The sequence below is a fragment of the Lithobates pipiens genome, unplaced genomic scaffold (assembly GCF_037356315.1).
Source record: "Lithobates pipiens isolate NorthernLeopardFrog02 unplaced genomic scaffold, aLitPip1_a1.2 Scaffold_8, whole genome shotgun sequence".
In the NCBI taxonomy this organism is placed as follows: Eukaryota; Metazoa; Chordata; class Amphibia; order Anura; family Ranidae; genus Lithobates; species Lithobates pipiens.
In genome coordinates this window covers 170,684,651-170,708,190 of record NW_027507903.1, presented here as the reverse complement: position 1 = coordinate 170,708,190, position 23,540 = coordinate 170,684,651, and the positions used below count along the sequence as shown (strand labels likewise).

The following is a 23,540-nucleotide window of genomic DNA, read 5'->3' as shown; positions in this document are numbered from 1 at the left end:
TCCCACTAAAATCACATGTCCCAATGATTATCTGCACACATATGTACGTGATCCCCTGCACATATGTGTACATGATCATTTGCGTACATATGTCCGTGATCACACAAACCAATTATTATACCCTTACGGAATTTTTTTTACCAAAAACATGTAGCAGAATACATTTTGGCTTATATTTATGACAAAATTTGATTTTATTGGATTTCTTTTAAAATAGAAAAAGGAAAATATTGTTATTTTTTTCCAAATCTCCGCTTTTTTTGCGATTATATCGCAAAAAATAAACTGAGTCGTGAATAAATACCACCAAAATAAAGCTCTATTTGTGCGATCAAAATGATAAAAATTTCATTTGTGTACAGTGTAGCATGACCGCGCAATTGTCACTGAAAGCGCTAGAGCGATGAAAGCTGCAAATTGGGCTGGGAAGGAAGGGGGCGAAAGTGCCCTGTATTGAAGTGGTTAATATTAAAAATGAATTGCCCTTTTAGGTTTGTGGTGCTTGGATACAGTTTTTAGTTCTGCTTTAAAGTACTTATCTAACATGTGCTTCTTTTTTATATAAAGCAAGTCCTGTTGTAAAATAAAGTGAGTAGCTTGTGCACTACACAGTGTGTAAAATAAGTACGTTTCTAAATAAATAAATATTTGTATAGAGTGATGTCAAAAAGCAAAAGTATACCAAGATGTGTAACAAGTACTAAGTAGATAAAGCTGCCAACACCTGTAGTGTCACCACACAGTAAATTTAAAATATATAAATGGAGCAGCGCTAAATCTATAGAATATTTTCTAAGTGAAGCATCCTAATAATGCTTTAATAATCAAAAAAAAAAGGGAAAAAACAAATAATCACTATATCATAAATAAAAAGTGCAGTTGATTAACAGAAAATAAAAACAAACTGGTTATCATTCAAAATGACCACAATGCGCAGTGTTGCCAAAGTCCAGTGCAAAACGTGAACACCAAAATAATAAAGTTCTTAGTGAGGTGCTGAAATATTTGCTTCAAAATCCAATGATGATTAGACAATCGTGCAGTTCAGTGCTCGATCTAAAAAGTCCACCACTATTTGCAATGGCCGCTCACCTTAAATTATAAAGTAACACGCTTCAATTGCATCACAAGTCTCCATGGGGTGAATGCCATTCAGTTGATGGTACTCAGTTCACCCGCACATGGAATAAGAATGATAATGCTCATGGTGTAGTAATAATGGGTTTATGTAAAACCATTTAGAGACTTAAAGTTAAAATATCTGCTATGCATCCAGCAACTGTGGGGGTCATACTAACAGAACGTAAACGAATCCGAATTTCCGATCTCTGAAGGGGTGTTACCAGCTCCTCCCAACACGTTGCATCACTGACACATGGCTTTCTCAAGGTTTGGAGGCTTGGTGACTCGCCAGAATTAAGTTAATCTGGTTACCATAGGAACCGAATATCCCCATGTAAAAGACATTTCCTTTACTAAAAACCACTGGCACGTAGTAAAAAAAAGTACAGAATACACTCTATACATGCTAGACAAGAATATAAATCAAATGGCATACTTTCAATGGCATCATGCGATAACAATCTAAACCCATCACCACTTGTTGGCAAGCTAATTAAAATAAAAAGAATGCAGTTTAACTCCTTACATTTGCTGCAAGCAAACAGATTTAGAATAAGAAACCACCTATTGTATGGCTATAACAGCAAACCTGAACACAGTTTGGGCCATTTAACGTAAATGCCTAACTGCAGCGTATCTTAAAGTAAACTGGTGCTACATTCAAATCTTCAAAGCAGCTTCTTGTTACTGCTTCCTTTAAAGGCTAATACACACGGACCCATCAGCCTATCCAACAGAAGCTAACTTCTGGCTTTTGTCGAGCAGGCATGCTGGAAAAACGGGCTTGCAGCCAATGACTGTAAACGCTGACCGCCATGTCCCCCTGTCAGAACATAGTACCACAGTGGAGAGATCGCTGTACTAACATCGCATAGTACAGCAAGCTCCTCAGTTTGTTTTTGTTTTTTCATTCAGCCCGCTGGAGTTAAATGAAATCTGCTTTGGAGCTGAGAGTAGTGAATGTCAGCTGCCACTCACCTCCAGCACTCCCTGCAGCTCTGGGCAGGGAACGGTGCAGGCGCAGCTGTCTCTGGTTCTTAGCTGAGAGACGAAGTCAGCTGTTAGGCAGACTGGTTGATCCTGACAATTTTGTCAGGATCCTTCAAGTTCCTGCAGTGGCTTTATCCTGTCAGCTGATAACAGGCAATAGCTCGCTATCAGCTGACTCTGGGTCACAGGACAACAAAAGTAAGGCCTCCATAGATGGATTGAAATTTTGCCAGGTTAGCAGGAACTGTATAATATAGGGCTTGCTTAAGTGTACTCCTGTCACCCACAAGAAAAGTATGGTCAAAAAACTTTGGGCCATACTTCTCTTTAATGAAGCCCAGAGTATTGATAGTACTTCTTTTCTTCTGAATACACTTTGTTTTGTGAGCATTGTTTCATTTAGTGGCTTGGTGATTAGCACTTCTACCTTGCATAGTCGGTGTCCCTGGTCAGTAAACTATCTGCATGCGTTTTTCATGTTCTCACTGTGCTTCGCTTGCCTCCCATATGCTAAAGACATGCTGTTAGGTAATTGGCTTCTGTCCAAATTGGCTTTCGTATTTATTGTTGCATGTTAGATAGAGATCCGCAAATTGTAAGCTCCTTGAAGCAGGGGCTCATGTGAATGCACTATATATAAAGCGTTGCGTAAACTGTCGGCACTATATAAATACCTATAATAGTTTTACTTCTGTAACCCATTATTCCCTTTTTTGTGATTGTAAATGCACAGTTCTTTGTTTTTAAATAACAAACATGTTACAGTTACCTGCTGTGTACAGAGGAACCCTGATCCTCCTCCTCTGGTCATCTGCAGGCACTCCTGGTCCATAAGAGATGCAGAACATGGCTTGGCCCCCCTCCTCACTGGCTGACATCCGACCCACTGTGTGACGGAGGAAAAACCTACTTTTCCATCCATCATCGGATCGAGTGACAATGGACTCTGCGGTCCGTCGTCATCCGATCTCCCATAGGGGAGAGCAGCACTCTGACAGGTCCATCCTGCACAGTGTGCAGAGACGGACCTGTCATCTTCCTGCTCAGTGGGGATTGATGTCCAAGCGAATGTCCACAGGTCGGATCAGAGCGGATCCGCCCCGTGTGAAAGAGCCCCCAGTCCTTTCTGGCACTTTGTTTACAAGTTTTTATATCCGTATTTTTTTGCTAGAAAATTACGTATAACCCACTGTGCAATTCGAATGGTTCCTGCTATCTCTGGGACCTGAAGCAGGTAGGGGGGAGGGGTGTGTGTGTGTGACGCCCAGAAGTGGGTGCAAATACCTGTATTGGGTATCTGCCAATGGTGACACCAGGGGGGGGGGGGGGGGGACTGGTTCCGAAAAGCGGAAGTTCCATTTTTGTGGGGACTTCCTCTTTGAAAACCTCCATAGGCAGCGCTTTAAATTATTTTTATAGGTTACTCTAATATTCGTGGCGATGCCTTGCATGTGTGGTACGAACACCGTTTACATATGCGTGCATGACTTGCATATACGTTTGAGCACGGAGGGATGAAGGTACTTTTAAAAAAAAATGTTATCACTTTTATTCCTATTTCAAAGAATTTAATCATCCCTTGTAATAGAAATAAGGATGACAGATCCACTTTATGGAGCGATCTGGAGTCAAAAAGACCCCAAATCTCTCCTTTACCTTTAAAAGCAAGAGAGCTGTAAAAAAAAAAGTTTACGTCGGACGTGATGTCATGATGTTGCTCCAGTCTTCCAAGGCCATAGAGATAATCGGAACTATCTCTCTCAGTGCCTTTGTGACCAGCCAGGCGTACTGTCGGATTGTTTGGGCATGCTGGGGAAAACGGTAAGCCCGAGTAACACCAGTGCCCCCCCCCCCCCCCCGCTTCAGAAAGGGATCCAGTGGCTAATGAGATTGTAATAATGAAACAAATCGGATGTTGAGTTCACAGCCATCAAATTTTAAATATACGTTGAGGACACAGGCAGCTCTTGTCTAACGAAAAAGCGAAATTGGCTGTTGAAAGCTCCTTATTAACAATCCGAAAAATGGCAGACAGCTTGTCGTACAACTTTTTACATCTGATTTTTGTATCATGTGTACAGGCCTTTATTCAAGTTGAGTGAGGAGGCAGTTTAGTGTAGCTCTATCTATTAGAGCTGCACAATTAATCGTTAACCCTTTCCTGACCAGCCGCCATAGTTGTATTGGGGCAGGTTAGCTCCCCTGGGCAAAACAAAACGTTACCTTACATTGCTTTGCCTTTTGGCCACTAGGGGCATACACATGCTGCCAGAGCCGATGCGAGGCGCGATGACTACAGGGCACCAGCGATCGCTCGTGACAGAGAGAGAACCGGGATCTGTGTGTATAAACACACAGATCCCAATTCTCTTGGGAGAGGAGACAGATCATGTGCAGCTATAGGCATCTGTCAGTCCTTAAAGGACCAGTTCACAGATGCTCTCAAATGAGCTCCCTGCACAGGAAATTGACGAGCTGCCTAAAGCATTATGCTTTGCTATAGATGCTATGAAGGATTCTATCCACCAGGCCTCACGCCTTGTGCTTATACTTGCACATATACAAATGACCCTTTGGTTAAAGGGTTGGTCAGCTGAAACGCCTTGTAAAAACCTTTTAAGTAGTTTCCCCTTTAAGGGACAACGATTATTTGGTGATAGTTTGGATAAATACATTCAAACAATTTCCAGCGGAAAGAGTACTCTTGCCAGTCAAAAGAAAATCTAATCATTTTTCGTTTAAACTGTTCGGCCTCTGCCGTCAGACCAGGCATAAAGGAAGACCTGGGGCCACAAGTCTGCAAAGCAGAATACAAGACCTCGTTATGAAGAGGCATCTCCCCTCACCAAGGTGGGGGGGAAGACTTCTGATGTACTCAGAAGTCTGGCAAAGGGAGTTTCAGGACGAATGGACTCTCTCCACAGTGTCTCTAGGATACAAGCTAGAGCTTCGAGAGTTTCCACCTTCTCGTTTTCTGAGATCAAACGTTCCCAAGGATCCAGGGAAAAGGCAATCCCTGTTTGCAAGCATTAGACCGATTATTGGCTCAATTGGCCCAAACAAGAGCAAGGTTTGGGGTTTTACTCAAACCTATTATGGTGCCAAAACCAAAGGGAGATACCAGACCAATTCTAGATCTATGGAAACTAAATCCGTTCCTGAGGATCTGCTCCTTTTGCATGGAGTCAATCAGGTCAGTCGTTTCCATCCTGCAAGGAGGAGAACTTCTGGCATCCATCGACATCAGAGATGCATATTTGCATGTCCCTATATTTCCACCTCACCAGAGGTTTCTGCAGTTTGAAGTAGAACAGAAGCATTTCAGTTTATAGCCTTGCCCTTCAGGCTTGCTACAGCCCCTCGGGTATTCACTAAGGTATTAGCCCCACCTCTAGCCAGGTTAAGGGCACAGGGCATAACTGTTTTGGCTTACTTAGACGATCTATTGCTAATAGACCAGTCAGTGGCTCGCTTGAAGCAAGGTGTAGCCATTAAAAGCAGTTACCTGGAAGGTTTATCTTGGATTCTCAACCTAAAGAAATCCTCCTTAAAGCCACTAAGAAGGCTGGAGTATCTGGGCCTATACATAGACACAGCCCAGAAAAGTGTGTTCTTGCCTCCCGCAAGGATCAGCTCCATACAAGAGCTGGTGAGGATGGTCGGGTCGAAGAGAAATCCTTCAATTCGCCTTTGCATGAGGTTGTTAGGGAAGGTGGTAGCTTAGTTCGAAGCAGTTCCCTATGCCCAATTCCATTTGAGACTGTTTCAAAACAGTATCCTGTCTGCTTGGAACAAAACGATTCAAGCTTTGAACTTGCCAATGTGGCTGTCCCCATGGGTGTCCCAAAGCCTCAGTTGGTTACTATCTTGGAACCTGCTGAAGGGAAAGTCCTTCAGGCAAATTATAAGGAAGGTAGTAACGACAGATGCCAGCCTTTTAGGCTGGGGAGCAGGAGCCTTGCCCATCAACATCCTAGAGATTGCGGAAGTGTATCTGGCTCTAGAAACCTGGACCTCCCAGGTTAAAGAATTGTTCTGTCAGGATCCAATCTGACAATACCACGGCTGTGGCATATATCAGTCACCAAGGGGGCACCAAAAGTCTCTCAGCTCAGAGAGAGGTGAACCAGATTCTAACTTGGGCAGAAGAGAATGTCCCATGCCCATCGTCAGTTGTCATTCCGAGAGTAGAGAATTGGCAGGCGGACTATCTAAGTCGCCAGCAGTTATTCCCGGGGGAATGGTCTCTTCACCCCAAAGTGTTTTTGGGCTGTTTGCCAAACATGGGGGACTCTGGACGTAGACCTTCTAGCGTCCAGAGTCAACACAAAGCTAGTCAACTTTGTGTCCAGGACAAGGGACACACTCACATACGGAACAGATGCGTTGGTCAGTTCTCGCTGATCTATGCATTTTCCCCCGATTCAGTTGCTACCTCGAGTTCTTTGCGAGATCAAGCTAGAAGGAAAGTCTGTAATACTGGTAGCACCAGCATGGCCCAGAAGGTCATGGTACGCAGAGATCGTAAGGATGGCAGTGGAGGGTCCAGGGCTCTTCCCACTAAGGCCAGACCTGCTATCTCAGGGGCCGATATTCCTTCCTACTTTACGAACGCTAAATTTAACGGCTTGGCTATTGAGACCCACGTTCTGAAGAAACGTTGGCATTCCAGGTCCGTTATCTCTACTTTGATTAATGCTAGGAAGCCAGCTTCTAGAGCTATGAGTCTGGAAAGCTTATGTTTCCTGATGTGAATAAAAGGGTTGGCACCCTTGGAGATATATCATAGGCAGAATTCTTTCTACAACTAAGTGTAGAGATGAACTTGGCCCTGAGTACTATTAAGGGCCAAGTCTCAGCCTTATCAATTTTTATTTCAAAGACTGCTTGCTATGCATTCTTTAGTCCAGGGTTTCATGCAAGGAGTGCTACAGATTAATCCACCAGTTAAATCACCCTTAAGCCCTTGGGAGTTAAATTTAGTTTTGTTGGTGTTACAAAAACAGCCATTCGAACCTTTACAGCATGTTCCTTTAGTCCTTCTGACTAGGAAGCTGATATTTTTGGTTGCTATATCCTCAGCAAGGATGGTTTCAGAATTGGCTGCTCTTTCTTGTAAAGAACCATATTTGATTATTCAAGAGGACAGAGTGGTGTTATGCCCTCGTCCAGGCTTTTTGCCAAAGGTGGTTTCAGGCTTTCATCTGAATGAAGATATTGTCCTACCATCGTTTTTCCCAAGACCATGTTCCAGGGAAGAAGTCACTACATTGTCTTGATCTAGCGAAAGCAGTGAAAATCTATTTAAAGAAAACTGCTCAGATTCGTAAGAATGATGTCTTATTCTTCTGCCAGAGGGTCCTAAAAAAGGACAGGCAGCGTTGAGATCCACTGTCGCTAAGTGGATTTGGCAAGTTATAATTCAAACTTATGATTTAAAGGGAAAGATTCTCCCTTTTTCAAGTTAAGGCGCACTCTACCAGAGCAGTTAGTGCTTCTTGGGCAGTGTTTCACCAGGCCTCCATGTCTCAGATCTGCAGGACCGCAACTTGGTCTTCAGTACATACATTTGCAAAATGTTATCAAGTGGATGTAAGGTGAAATGAGGATATTGCCTTTGGGCGCAGTGTTCTGCAGGCAGCAGTATAAGTCCTCAGGTCTGGGGGTTACCCTATGGGTTGTTTCTCCCTCCCCTCAAGTAGCATTGCTATGCAACATCCTACTAAGTAAATACTTGAGGCTCTGTCCTATGATGTACGATAAACAAAATAGGATTTTTAAAATGGCTTACTTGTAAAAATCCTTTTCTTGGAGTACATCATAGGACACAGAGCTCTCACCCCTCTGTTTTATGGGGTGAGAGTATATTGCTTATATTGGCTACAAAAACTGAGTGCTCCTGGAAGGAGGAGAGGTTATATAGGGCAGTCAACTTCCTGTATTGGTTATACCAGTGTCAACACCTGAAGGTAGGCCCATAACCCACTAAGTAAATACTTGAGACTCTGTCCTATGATGTACTCCAAGAAAAGGATTTTACAGGTAAGCTGTTTTAAAAATCCTATTTTTATAGCACTGGTCTCAAAAATGTGTCAAAAGTGTCCGCTGCAATATTGCAGCCCCAATAAAAATCGCTGATCACCGCCATTACTAGTAATAAAAAAAAAATTGAATTAATCTATCTAGCAATAAGTAAAAGATATTGTTTTTTTTTTTGTTTTTTTTTCAAAATTGTTGGTCTTCTTTTGTTTAAAGCACAAAAAATAAAAACCACAGAGGTGATCAAATACCACCAGAAGAAAGCTCTATTTGTGGGAAAAAATACATCAATTTTGTTTGGGTACAGCATCGCAAAAAAAAAAAAAACGACCTGGTCATTGAGCAGCCAAAGCTGACTTGGTAAAGAATCAGATTGCAAACCTCCCCCTCACGATCTTAACAAAGCATTTTCCCGCTTCTATGCAGGGTTCTCTGCTCACTACTGACAGCTCTCTAAAAAAAAAAAAAACAGGCAGCCTGCCAAGTTTGACAACATTGCTTAGCTGGAGATGAGGAGAAACACTTTTTAGATAACAGGGATTACCTTTGTTAATGAGGGAAGTTTAACCACTTAAAGACTAAGCCTTTTTCTTACACTTGTTGCTTACAAGTTAAAATCAGTATTGTTTGCTCGAAATTACTTGGAACCCCCAAACATACACATATATACATACAGAGAATAAAATGGCATTTTTTGCAATATTTTATTTCGCACTGTATTTGCTCGGCGGTCTTTCACACAGTTTTTTGGGGGAAAAAACACACTTTAATGAATCAATAAAAAACAAAACAGTAAGGTTAGCCCAATTTTTTTGTATAATGTAAAAGATGTTATGCTGCAAGAATTGCGATCTTTATTATCTATCCTTCTGTTGCTAACATAAATACACACATTTAACGTGATATTAGATATATTGAGGTTTACCCATTCTGGTAGATGGATGTGGTGACTGCAATAGTTTTGTCCTTTTTAGGCTTTGTTCCTTTATTTTTACTTGTCGATCCTGAAAGCAAATTATGTGCGAATGCACACTGTGCTCTCAATGAACGGCATGCCATCCTGTGACAGCGTGCAGTTGTTTTTTTTTTTTGTTTTTTTGTTTTTTTAGGCAAGCCTGTCATAATGCATGAGTTTGCAGGGGGACTAGTGTGTTTGTTTTATGTTAAATGTGGTTTACTACCACTTTAATTTGTAATGCCACGTACACACACTTTTCGTCGGACTAGGTTCGGTGGGGTTCCGACGGACTTTCCAAATGAACGGACTTGGCCACACAATCACACCAAAGTCCAACGGATTCAAAGTGATGACGTACAACCAGATTAGAATAAGGAAGTTCATAGCTAGTAGCCAATAGCTGCCCTAGCGTTGTTTTTTTTCCGTCGGACTAGCATACACATGAACTGATTTCTCAATAGAAACTGGGTACGGTGGAAAAAGTCCGGTTGTGTGTCACGTCCATGTAAAACTGCTGGGACATCGAACACTATCCTCTCCCCAGTCTGACAATGGTGCTGTCCAAATGTGTCTGCTTTACTTCTTCATCCAGAATGCAGACATCCTAAGCGGTGTTGCCAACCGCCCGTGTTTTTACGGGCAGCCCGTAAAAAACAGGTATATTTTCGGTGCCCGTAAAAGTACGTACAGTGAAATGCCTGCCAGTAAAAACATCCGCTTTCAGCCATTGACGCTCTCGGCTTGACTGCACATGTGCTGTTCCCGGCCAGAGCCGGCCAAGACCGAGTGTCTCTGATGATCTGACTGAGTGAACTTACTTGTACCTTCCCCAACGCTCCTTATTCAAGTTCCTCACAGGAGATGCTGGGAGGGGGAGGAGTGGAGACAATCTGCAGTGGAGGATGGAGTTCAGCCTAGCCTAAGGTAAGCTGGCTGAGCAACATGCAGTTCTGTTGGTGGCTTACCTTAGAGGGAAGGAGGAGGGGGGAGAGGGGACAGGATGGGCTCTGTGTAGCAGGCTCCTGTCTCATGCTGTTACACTAGATCGGTTTTGTGTGTGATTGTGAACTGCTCTGCTTCTAAAGGAGATCTCCTCACAATCTCTATTACACCTCTCTATTCCTACTCATTACCTGCTCACCAGGCACAGCCTCCTCTCCTGCCTGACCACCTTGTGTGTCAGGCTGTGTGGCACTACAAATCCCAGCATGCCAGGAGAGGGGAGGCAGCAGCAATATCACAGATCAGGCTGATTTTATAGATGAAAAGTGCTTATCTAGTATAGTGTGCATTTATCATATATTTTGATTTATTTATCGTGCTTGATGGTCTTAAGGTGTTCTCTCATATATATATATATATATATATATATATATATATATATATATATATATATATTATATTATATTATATTATATTATATTAAAAAAAATTGTAAGTAGTGAGAAAATTTGTTGTGGAAGTGCACTGGAGTATTTTTATTTATTTAAAATGGAAAGACAGAGTAGTGGAGTGTTGGGAAGTGGATGGTCAGAGAGAACAGTGAGGAGTGAGTTGGGGTCCTTTCACACATGTGGACCGATCAGGTCCATCTGTCAATTTTTCAGGCAGACCTGATCAGACGCTCCATGCATCTCTATTGAGTACTGGATGTCATCGGTGACATGTCAGCTGACATTCGATTCCCTTCCAATCTGCCAAATCCAGACGGGTGGTGACCCTATTTACCATCCTTATGGTGGATCAGATGAAAACTGACAGGCTGTCCATTTTCATCTGATCTCCCCATAGAGAAGAGCAGAGATCTGACAGGTTTGTCCCTGCACAGTGAGCAGAGATGGACCTATCATCCGCCGGCTCAGCGGGGATCAACAGAACGATCCCTGCTGAGGAAGTGGAGTCTGTGAAAATGGACATTACTTTGTGAAAGAGCCCTAAAGGATGAAGGTGCATGGTACAAAGGCTGGAGGGATGGAGTTATGGAAAGAAATAGGGAGAGACGGAATAATATAGGAATGAAAGTGATGGAGGATAGAAAAGGTGGCGGGATATAACTCGTAAGGATTGTTGGATGGACAGAGTATGATGGAGGGAGGGATGGAGCAAGAGCTAAAACGAGTTATGCAAAGATGAAAGAAGTTATGGAAGTTATGGAGGGTGAAGAGTTTGAAGGGACCTACAACAGAGGGAGGGATGGAGACTGTAGAGGAGGTGACGGAGGGGTGGAGACAGGAGGTCTTTAGAATTGGGGACATAAACTCTTGTGATCCTGGTGGCTACCTGGGATTTCTGTTCACTCTCTGGGGTGGTTATGGAACAGAAATTAAGGAGAAATCTCTCCAGTTGGACATGTGTGACAAAATCTGATGGGTTATAATAACTCGCCCTTACTATATCAAAAATAACATAACAAAATATGTTGTGTTTATTTTTTTATTTTTTCCCACTATCTCTATCTTAAACCACATTACTAACTGCATATTGTACTTGTTTGTAGCGTAAGTACTGAAATTTGCACTGAAAACCGTAACTTAGAAAATGGCAGTAAAAACTTGACAGTGCCAGTAAATTTAGAGTGTCACGTCCAGTAAATTTTAGACTGGTAGGTTGGCAACACTGATCCTAAGGCCCCTTTCACACTATCTTAAAATTCGCATGATTTTACGGCGAGTTTGCGGCCTCGATTTTGCCATGATTTCAGGGAGACTTGAGGTCTCTGAACCTGAACGTGCATAATAGTTGGACCAAAGTAGTGCAAGAACTACTTTGAAGTTGACACGACTTGAAGTCGTACTAATATGAATGGTTGTCATTGGAAATTATGGGTAACGACTTATCATGCGACTTTGCAGTACCAAATCGCAGGACAAGGCGTACAAGTGTGAAAGGGGCCTAAGACAGGAAGTGTGTTACTGGCCTGATCACCAGGTGAAAAAAAAATCTGATGTAGATATCACATCTAAGGACTGGTAAGCTGCAATATTTTACATTATTTTTGGATATAATTAAGCTTTAACCACATCCTGACCATATTCAGCTACAGGCATCATCCCTGTATCTTTACAAAAAATTAAATAAAAAAGCCATCCTAGTGGCCAATTCGCCGCTGGATTGTTTTTACAGGTAGCTGGAGGGGACATCCCCCTCCTCCGGCACCCTCCGCCACCTCTCCGGGCTCTCGTGTGTGATCGGGGAGCCCAGTATGCATTCTGCCGCTTCTACTATGTTAACACAGGGGCGGCTGTGGACCTCTCTGGTTCTGAGAGGCCTGAAGCGAGGTCATGTCACTTTTGGTTTTGGCAGATGTAAACACTGTGTGTTTGTTTTTTGTTGTGTTTTGTTTTTCTCTGGAATGCAGACTTCTTTATTTTTTTTATATCTCATGCTTTCCAGGGTAGAAGGGAGCTCTCGGGTTTTATAGAGCCTAGATGTTTCCATAAAGAGGACCTGTCATGTCTTATTTCTATCACAATGGAAGTTTACAATTCTTGTGATTAGGAATAAAAGTGATCAAAAAAATAATTAAAGGGACAGTTAAAAAAAAAAAAAAAAAAATTAAAGTGCCCCTGTCCTGCCTGGATATGTAAATGGTGTTTGCACCACATATGTGAAGGGTCACTACGAACGTTCTAGCAAGAGCAGTATCTCTAGCACTAGGCCACTAACTCTAGACTGGTAACTTGTTAACTTTTTTTTTTAAAGCATTGCCTATGGAGAATTTTAAGTTTGGCACCATTCCACGAACACGCGCAATTTTAGCATGACCTGTTCAGTATCTATTTGCTTGGCGTAATATCATCTTTAACATTTTATTAAACTTTTTTTTTTTTTTTTTTTTAATCCCTGTGCACATGCCGCAAAAAAAAATGCAACACCCTCCATTTTATTCTCTAGGGTCTCTGCTTAAAAATATAGATTATGTTTGGGGGTTCTGAGTAATTTTCTAGTAAAAGGAGAGAAATGCCAGAATTTGCCTGGTAGGGAAGTAGTTAATAAATATTTAAATTTTCATTAGAAAAGTCAAGGGTTGCTCAAAGTTTTAAAATTATTTTCAAACACACACCTGAGGTGGGTGGCCTAGATCATTTGCAGACAAATGGTAGTGTTTGTTTGCTGTATTAAATGAAAACACATGAAATAATTTCTGGTGCAATCAAGTGACAGGCATATCTGACCTTTTATGAAAGCCCTGGTAGCTTTTATTTGCATTCCCTTGTCAGTGTCTGTTGCCATGGTAACTTATTTTTAGCTTGCACATATGCTTTATATTTATTGAGGTTACAATTAAAACAGCAGTCTCCATAGAACTATTCACTGTGCTCAGAAAAATTCTTAAAACTTTGCTTTTGCTTACAGCGAAGGTTAGTCAGATATAATTCAAACAATGCTTTAAATATCTAAACCATTCAAGAGACATGTATCCAAAAATGAAAGACTGTCGCCATGCCACATCCAGAACTTATAAGGAAAACAAAAACTAAATGTTCAAAAATTGGTGGGCCTTTTAGGCACAACAGGAAGCAGAAAAATCAAGAGTTTTTATTTGGGACAATAAAATGTTAGTTTGGATCGAAAAACATTAACCCCAAAAGGGTGACTCATTGCACGACAATACCAAACTCTGGAGAGGACTGGGGGGGCACTGTGACATTTTATATATTCTACTGACAATACACACAGAACATTGCTGGAAAGTATTTCCCCAATGGTAGTTCCAAATCCAGGTTGTCAAGTGTTTTGCTATAGATATTGCTCCCTCAGGACAAGTTGGGTTGTAAATTGCAATGGAACAATGTCATAGCGTGAACCGCTTGCAAATAAAGGTCTTGGGGGGTGAAAATAGGAGCAAAAGAGAAGGCGACCGGTCCAAATGAGCCCACATGACAGGTAGTGGCAACAGTGGTACCAATCTGACCCCCTGCGGGGCACCACGTGGGGCAGAAATTTAAATTGCCCCCCTAGTTTAACATAGCACTAATGAGCAGATTCATATGTATCCAGATGCCTCATTTACAGCTTGGATATGCGTCTCAAGCGTGTATATATGATGGGGCGACACCAAGAATGGATGGATGAGTGATAGTCCTGGTGTGGGACTCTCATAGCAACATCCCAGTAACAAGGCAGGAGGGGATGATACCAACTCTTGGAGTTTTTTTCAGTCTGGGTTTGGGAGGGACGTAAATGGCCTACCCATAAAGCAAGGGCTATATCTAGCTTTGATCAAATCTGCACCGTTTGTTTTTATCTACAGATGCCCCTTATCTGTGTAGCACCCCCTAGCTGTGCTGCTAAAGTGCTAGTGATGTTTAGTTAGTGTAGGTAATTTCAGGCTTGGCTGGCAGCCAAGCCTGTGTTTAAGTTGGGTTGGGTGAGTGACTCGGGGAGGGCTGGTATGACTCACAGGCAGCATCTCTTAGACCTCACCCTACTGCTATGAACCTGAAGAAGGTTCTAGATGGATGCAAGGAGGAGCTGCCCGGAGTATTCTGTTGGCCCCAACCAATCCCCAACAGATGGGTTGGCAGGCCCGCTCAAATACTCAGGGTCAGCCCAGCTGGGGTAGTGTGGAGTGGAAGATGCAGATTGAATGCTAGGCTGTCGGAGGCCTTTGAGAGTATCTCCCTTAGTCGGGGGGGGGGGGGGGGGTGAACTTGCGCCTGTGCTTGGGTGCAGAAGGGACCATCTTCATGACACACAGGGGGATCCTGACCAGGAGCCACAAGAGCAACATTGAGAGGACAGTGGGAGAACACTGCTGGGCAAATCTCCAGGGAGAAAGATGCCTTGGAGGGCTGGGGAGTCTTAGAAGATTGAGGGGCATGCCTGAAGGGACTGGGTGCGAGCAATCTGGGATGGATGCAGAGTCATTCTGGGAGGACTGTGGAGAAGTAGCCGGGAGGGCTAGTGAAGGGGACAGCTGCAGTCAGGCGGGCTGGCAGTAGCCGAAGGAGTTGCTAAGATCAGTAGCCACAATAATAGGACAGCTAAGCACAAAGACCTTTTTTCTGCTACACTACCAAAGGGGCTCGCAGTCCCTGCCTGCAAAGGGCATTTGCTCTGGATCTGACTGAGTCTGTGTTGGATCAACTTGTCAGTGCTAGCTGGTCCTGGGAGATGTAGTTCTACAAGCAAGATTGTGCTGGTAGAAGAGAGGTGTATATATACTGGATATAATATAGTTGTGTCCCTGAAGAATTCCTTGTTGCTAAAGTGGGCATCCCATAATAACCCTATTCCCATCCAAGTTCAATCCCCCTAATAAAATACAAAAACAAAGCTGCAAGGACTAAATTCCTGACGTGTGTGTGTGTGTGTGTGTGTGTGTGTGTGTGTGTGTGTGTGTGTGTGTAAAATTTGTGTGCCTGGCTGTGTAGGGTGGGAGATGCCCATATTCACCAGCGGTACCTACGAGGGTAGCACTACATTTGCAAAGGTAGATTTTTGGTAAATTGGAAGTATGCCCTAAGGGCAGTTTTCAGGGATCCTCACTAGTGCCCTTAGCTGGGAACAGGTCTCAGACTGTAATGTTTTCTAATGTATATAGTCAAGTTACAGGGTTTCACATTCCCTGTCCCTACTTGAACTCTCCAGGCCTTTCACACACTTCTGTTAGCATTTGTTCCTTGTCCCCTGTCTGAGTCTTCAGAGAGGCAAAGCTTTTCAACGCTGTTGCACTTTCAATGACAATTGCATGGACATGCAATGCTGTACCCAAACAAAATTTTTATAATGAAATAATATAGAGCTTTGTTTTGGTGGTATTCAATCGCCACTGGTTTTTTTTATCTTTTGCTAAAAAAAGACGAAAAAAGACCTAACATTTTGAAAAAATGTTTTTCTTCCTTTTTGGTAGAACTCTTTGTAAATGGGCAATTTTCTCCTTCACTGATGTGTGCTGACGAGGTGGCACCGATGGGCAGACACCGGCAGCACTGACAGGCAACACTTATGGGCACCGTTGGGGCTGCACTTATAATCGGTGCCCTGATTATCTGTGTAGGTCTCCCCTGTAAGTAAATGCCGCTGATCGTTTCTCTTCCCCTCACATGGTGTCAGGGTGAGGAGAGGAAAGCCAATAGCTAGCATTTCCTTGTTTACATGTGATCAGCTGTGATTGGACACAGCTGATCACATGATTCTGATTCCCAAAATTGGGGATCCACCATGCTCCCATGGGCACGTGAATGGGGCGATTTCATGACATCGTCCTGAGACAATCGAACCACCCCACAGCCATCATTTCCTTATATGGCTGGAAAAGGGGTGGTTAAACATGGGGTTGGGCTTGAATACATTTGCCTTATTGTTTGCATTCAGGGTCACGTACCTGCCCTGCATACCTATTAGATTAGATGTGTGCTTGTTCATTCGCTGCATCCTCGTTTTAGTAACCAGCTGCCTGCACGTGACTCTAGGTGGTTTCAGCCACATAAACGGCTCATTTGCACTGTAAAGGCTTCAGTGCTCGTGCAAATGAAGCCTTAGGGCTTTGTTCCTAAGATTGGTTCTGAACATGGGTAAACCAGTGTTCTCTACTTTAGATGGATTCTCCCTGTCTACCTGTCCACCTGCAAGGGGATTAATGTAGCCAGTCTTGGGTTCACAACAAACCTGATTTAAGCCAGCCAAGCCTGCAGCCTCATGCTTGTGAAGGCATTTGTAACACATGCTCCAAGCTCCCTGTTTGTCTACACTGTCTACTAGTTTGTATCTTGTTGACTACTTCGGATTGGATAGCAAAGATGCTAAGAACTCTGCCTGCCTTTTGACTACGTTATTTGACCCTGACTATTCTGAACTTTGCCTGCCTTATACCTGGACTGTCATTAAACCACTCTGTCATCCAACCGCAAGTACCTGTTTGCTGTGCTCAGTTCGCGCCTGCCCTGGTATGGTAGCCAGGTACTATAGCATTTTGTATAAGTCCTGGGGGGGGGGCATGCGCTATCGAGTACCATTGGGCCTGCTTGCCATAGAGAGAGGGGGCTTCTATAGGCAGAGAATAGAGAAGCCAGTTATAGTGCCTGACCACCCACGTTAGGGTCAAGTGTGACACAATATACAGAATTCAGCAGACGCAGGAAGGTGCTTGCCTGCTCATCCTCAGGTGCAGCCTCCCTTGAGAACAATGAGCTGTGTAGTAGTTATATCGCCGAATGCCACTCCAGATCTCATGAGATTCACAGTTGGGAACAGCAGTGCCTTAGATGATCTCACATTGCTGACCTTCATTTATAAGACTGTAGGTACAGTAACAAGCCAAGAAGTGCACCCCTACAATTGCAGGAGGTAAGCTGAGTACACCCATGGAAATTGTTGGCTTTTTCAACATAATTGAACTTCTAAATGTTGAGCCTTAATACAAAAAATTCCTACAGATAAAGTTGATCTATACTTGAAGAAATTACATAGAAAATTGACATTTTATATTCATTCCCATAAGCAATGATGGTGTCCTGAATCCACCTGAGCAACTCTGCCAGAAAGCTCTAACCTGTACTGAGCAAGTTGTTAATGGATTAGACGTTCCTCACCCAGCAGCTGCATTTATATATGTGCAGCTCATTGTATATGTGCGGGGCGATGAATGCCCTGGCCACAGATGACTAGCCCAGTACAGATGGCTCCCTGTACACTACAGATAGCATACCTGAGCCCATCACTATTAGGGAGTATGCATGTTTAACCTGTCTGATTTAAACTTTGGATTTTTAGGGTTTAGTGTTCTCTTTGCTATTGACATGTGTGGTGTCATCAAGTTGATCAGAAGAACTCTTAGGCCGCGTACACACACGGGGACTGTTCGCCCAACTTTGTCCGCTGAACAGTGTTTCGGCAAACAGTCCGCTCGTGTGTGGGCTTTCAGCGGACAGTTTCAGCGAACAGTCTGCTGAACAAGGTTTTTCGGAAATTCCGAAAAACTGTCCGCTGAAACCTTGTTTCAGCGAACAGTCCCCTCGTGTGTAGGCTTGTTCGTCAAACTAAGTTCCGCGCATGCTCAGAAAGGATTTACACGCCGAAAGTTATAATGCAGTGTATAGGACGTCGTATTTTTCGTCCCGTCGTACGTGCCGTTCACGTCATCGCGCACGGTTTCAGCAAACTGTTCGTCCGTCGTGTGTGGCCATGTCCATGCTAATTTTGAGCGGACTGTTTGCCGAAACTGTTTGACGGACAAAGTTGGGCGAACAGTCCCCGCGTGTGTACGCGGCCTTAGGCCCTAAAGCCTGAGGATGCATCTGAACTTGGAAAGAGATATAAAAAGGGTTATCAGATTATTTGAAATCCATCATTCCTCTGTAAGAAAACATTTTTGTGCAGTTGGCTTAAGCTGCTTATAAATGGATCATTATTTTGCCAGTTTAGCAGGGACTGGCCAAATTTAAAACCATCTATAGGGGTACTCGAGCTCTTCCTTTCTTTTTTGGGCCTCCCTAGGTCTTTTTTTTCCTCTTACTTTCTCTCTTCCTTCCTTCATCCTGTTCTTTGGTATTTTTTGGCCCCACATGTTTTCTGTTTTTGCACTATGATATAAAGTCTGTTAAATGGCTTTGCATTCTTTTCACAATGCTAGAGGTGATTTTTCTTATCTACTTATGTGGACCCCCAATATCATTGTTTTCACAAAATGTGTACTGTTTGGGTATAACCCTTTGTTGTATTGCTCCTTTTGATGGAAACAAACAATAAAAATATATTTACCTCTAAAAACAAAAAAAATGAACCATCTATGGCCAGCCTTAAATTTCAAACCACTCCTAATTTGTCCAGAACTAGTGTGCGTCGCGACTTCAGACAGCTGACTACTTGATTGTAATGCCGCGTACACACGACCGGACTTTTCAACATCACAAGTCAGACGGAATGATTCCGGCAGACCATTCGATTGTGTGTGGGCTGCAGCGGACTTTTGATTTGCAAAAGTCTGACAGACTTTAGAAATGGAACATGTTTCAAATTTTACTGCCAGAACTCCGCCGGACCCAGTTCCTACTGAGAAATCTGCTCGTGTGTATGCTAGTCCGACGGACAAAAATCGACGCTAGGGCAGCTATTGGCTACTGGCTATGAACTTCCTTATTCTAGTCCAGTCGTACGTCATCCCGTTCAAATCCGTCGGACTTTGGTGTGATTGTGTGTGGCCAAGTCCGTTCATTCGGAAAGTCCATCAGAACTCCATCGAAAGTCTGTCGGACCTAGTCCCTCAAAGTCCGGTCATGTGTACGTGGCATAAGAGTAGCCCACATCTTAATCACGTGATCTGCAGTTAATTCCTGAATCAGTTGGGGTCAAAGTGCATGTTTGTACAATCGTAAGAGATTGCATCAATTGAACCTGCAGCAAGAAGTGTTTGCTGTCCAAAAGAATATTCAAGCAGGATTACAGTTTACTATTGAAAATATATAGTATATGCAAAGCGCAGGCCTTCTGGAACCGTGTCCCTGGGCTGATCAAAGATCAGGTTGTTGCATCCTCTGAATCAGTTGGCTTTTTTTTTTAATGGTTTCCATTTTTATTTATGTCTGTGAATAATTGATTTGGCATTAAAGCAGATGTTAAAAATATCAAGGGGACCTAAAAAAAAAAATATGCTTTTGAGGAAATTTGCTTCTCTGAAGAGACTTGCTGCTTTAATTTAATTTAAGAATTTTCTTCTAGATTTAGAATGGGATATTTAAAGGATTGGTACAGAATGTGTAAAAATGTTTAGTTTATTACAGAATAATAATGTTATATTAAGATACCATTCATCTGTAGCTGTACTTAATTAGCTTGTTACCTTTTTAGATGTCTCGTGCAGTGCTGCTAGATGTTTGGGTTATCAAACTGTGTAATTTCTAATTTCCAGACAGCTCATTTACCATACAAGTAGAGTCTGAAGTGTGGGCTGTATTGCTTAAAACCACTATCTGCAATTTTGCTCTTTTGTGTCTGTGAAATACACTGGAAATTAAGTATTTACAAATGGTTGTTGGACAAAATTATGTGATATTTTTTTTTCTGTGTATGTTTGTGCACATATGTTTTATTATGCATTCAACGTTTATCAAACAAAACCTCTTTTAAAACCTCTCAAATCTTTGTTTGTTCTGTAGTTGCCTCAGTAGTTCTATATACCATTTCACCCGGGCCTCACTGTGTACCCTTTACTGAAGTTATTGGACCAGTATGGCTGATGCTTCTCCTTGGAACAGTGCATTGCCAGATTGTATCAACAAGGACTGTTAAATCGCCTCCGGTTATAGGTGGAAAAAGGAGAAGGTAACAGAAGTCATGTAAAGCATTTTAATCATGCATGATTTTTTTCGGATTTAAACTAATGCACTTTAGTGTGACAAATGGCCTTTTGGGTGATCTATAGATAAGAGCATCAGCTAATTGCGATAGCCTAGTCTTTTACATACAATATGCTTCTTTGGCTCTGCATCTGAACTGTATTTTTTAAGGTAGTGTTTTTTTTTTTTTATCCAAATTTATATGGCATCATAGGCCATTCAAAAGGTTCCTTCATTTATCTTTTGCTGCTTTTAAAAAATGTGTGTTTTTTTTTTTTTATGGATGCAGTCATAAACCAGCCAAATATATTTGACACATTTTGTAGATGAATATGGATACTTGATATTCAGGTGTTTTAAATTGAATGTATTTTCTTTAAAACTAGTTCTGAGCTTGTAATATGCAGTTAAGTAACTAGGTGTGTTTAGTGCATCAGATGTATCTGCCCTTTGACTAATTACTTGAAACATCTTAAACACAAACAGGTGTTTAAAATGTCCTAAACAATAGGAGTTGTGTGTTTTATTAACACTGCGTAGCATACAATATTGCCCTGGTTACAAAACATCCTATGGAATGGGAATATGGATGGAGTCTACAAACTAGCAACTTCCTCTTTGTTATGGTTATGAATTAAAACAAACTACATTTAGACTACATGTACACATGTGATTAAGTAAGGACAGTGGATTCCTACAGCAGGAATCACAGGTGTATATGCACAGCTGCAGTCTGGAAGCCTGTACAAATGACTGACCGGCTGACAGAGGCTTCATCCATCCACATGTAGTTGCACATGGAGCAGTTAGAGAAAGATGGTTCAAATCTTGTCCATCATCTCAGAGATATTACAATCATCTGATACTTGAAAGATCCGTTGCTGTGACAACCAACCTCCCTGGCCTTGAGCTCCTGCAAACTGAGTAGTCATCTCCAATCCATTACATCTCTTGGAGTACGTGGGCCTTCTCCTGGATACCCTTAAAATCAAGATCTTCTGCTTTGGGAATTTACTTAAGTAGTGGTTCCATTTGATCATTTTCACTCAAGAGTTTAGCAATAGAATGTTCTCAGACCATGGGACAAATCTGGACAAAGTGATTTGGTTACACCCTCAAACCTAGTTCTATGTCGGTGGCTTCTGTTCCCAGCATTGCCAGCAGGCATATTTTTTCTTCCCTTATGTTGTAAGTTTATCACGTTGAATGCCATTCTTCTGGATTGGGGTAGAATTTGCAGCCCTCTTAATTTGCAGGGTTGTTGCTCTCAAAAGGAATCAATGCTTCCAATCAACATACTAGAGTCATTTTGTATGTCATTACTTCACTGGGAACCCCCTTCAGACCTATCATCTGGTCTGAATACATTGGACAACACCACAACTGTGGCCTTCATCAACCATCGAGGGGCACCAGCAGTGTTGCAGCATCAGTTGAATTAGTCTATCATATCCTGGGTTTTCATGTTCCATTATTTCTGTGGTGCATTTCTTCGGCTTGGGAATCTGATGGGCAGTTCTTTAGCAGATAAAGTCTGGTCCTGGGGGAATGATCTCTTAAACGGGAGTGTGTTCTGGGTCTGGGTTGGGGATTACTGGATGTAAACTGGATAGCGTCACAATTCATCAAAAAGCTGGACAGCCTTGTCTCTAGGAGATGTGATCCTGCAGGGGACACTGCAGAGGAACTAGTGTAGCCGTGGGATCTGTATACCATGATCTATGTTTTCTTCCCTAAAGCCGTCACTTCATCAAAGGATTGATACCTATGCCATTCTAGTCATGGAGAGTGGGGTATGTTGACATCGTTCATCTGTTAGCCAGCATTCCATTATCTTTACCAGATGTGATCAGGTCTGTTATCTCATGGGCTGATAATTCATCCTACTAATTGTTTGCTTGCTTTAATCCCAACCAACCTGAAAGCTCATAAGTCATCCATATATGGTTTATCTTGACAGGTTCATTGGGGACAGGCCGATATTTGAACCATGTGTTGGCAGGCCGATTGCACCGAAGTTGATTGGTCAATTGATCAACTTTGGTACAACCAGCATGTCAGGTTTTTCATGCTATTGTTAGCAATAGGTAGCTGAACACAATGGCTCCATGGGAGGGATTCTCCCATTAACACTGACTGTGTTTATGGGGAAATCTAGAGATATCATTGTGGTTATAGGAAAGAAAATTGATCCATATATAGTTGGCCTTAAAACTAATTTCTGTAAGGTTTTCATTGAAAATGCTTATTTTTACTGGTGTGAGCCTATGGAGGTTTTCTTCACTGTGCCTTCTCGGCGCGCTGGTTGTTTCCTTGGGTTGGGGTTGGCCCTGTCTGTTATTTTTCTTGAGCCGCTACTTCGGACAAGAGTTTTGCGTGGTCAGCATTGTCCTGTAGAGATCCTAATTTGATCTTGCATAAAGAGTGAGATTGACTTGAGACCAAGGATTTCCTTTTTACTCAAAGCGGACTTTGCTTTCCACCTTAATGAGAATGTTATTAATTTCTTTCCAGATGTAGTGAGGACTGTCTGGGTATACCTTTTGACCAATTTGGGCAGATGGATTCCCTGATTTTTCCCCCCCTCCCCCTTTTCCAGTCAAATTGCTTCCCGCCCCCTTTTCCAGAATACTTTTCACCTGATCCTTGCTGTAGTCATTCCTTTCCTCGATGTGTCCTACTGTCATTACAGTCCTCTCCCTGATATTCCGAGCTGTCAACACTCCCTGATGTTCCTTCAACTGTCACCACACTCTTCTCTCTGATGTTTCTCACCCTGATGTTGCCTGATTCCATCACATTCCTTTCCCTGATATCACTTTTTTGAAAGTGAACACTGGTGTCTCTTCAGAAGGTGCAATGTAATAAGCTGGTTATAGTGAGAGGGATCCCATTTGATCTCAGGTTAATTTTGGCCTGGTTTACCTGGCTTTTACCACAGTTGAATTCAGGAATCTCTCTACTAGTATAATGCCTTCCTGGTAAAAATGGCACTGCATTTATCTGGCCTGGAGTTGGTAGGTGTAAGGCTCTCTCGTGATGTGCCCCTGGGAATGGTGTCCTAGGGGTGCCAGAATAACTTGTTGGGCAGCAGTACCCCACAGAAAAATGTAGAGGTTCCATAGCCCACTTCGCAAAAAGCCAGTATCCTG

The 23,540-nt window shown here is 42.5% G+C and overlaps 1 protein-coding gene across 3 annotated transcripts in view; it reads left to right on the top strand.

Annotated features, from left to right (window-relative positions):
* Positions 1–23,540, top strand: part of PHTF2 (putative homeodomain transcription factor 2) — a 196,327-nt gene that overhangs the window by 101,844 nt on the left and 70,943 nt on the right. For all 3 annotated transcript variants that reach the window (XM_077472016.1, XM_077472014.1, XM_077472015.1), the window contains one exon: positions 20,209–20,374. In XM_077472016.1, the coding sequence (XP_077328142.1) occupies positions 20,209–20,374 (166 nt within the window). The remainder of the gene's footprint in view (positions 1–20,208; positions 20,375–23,540) is intronic.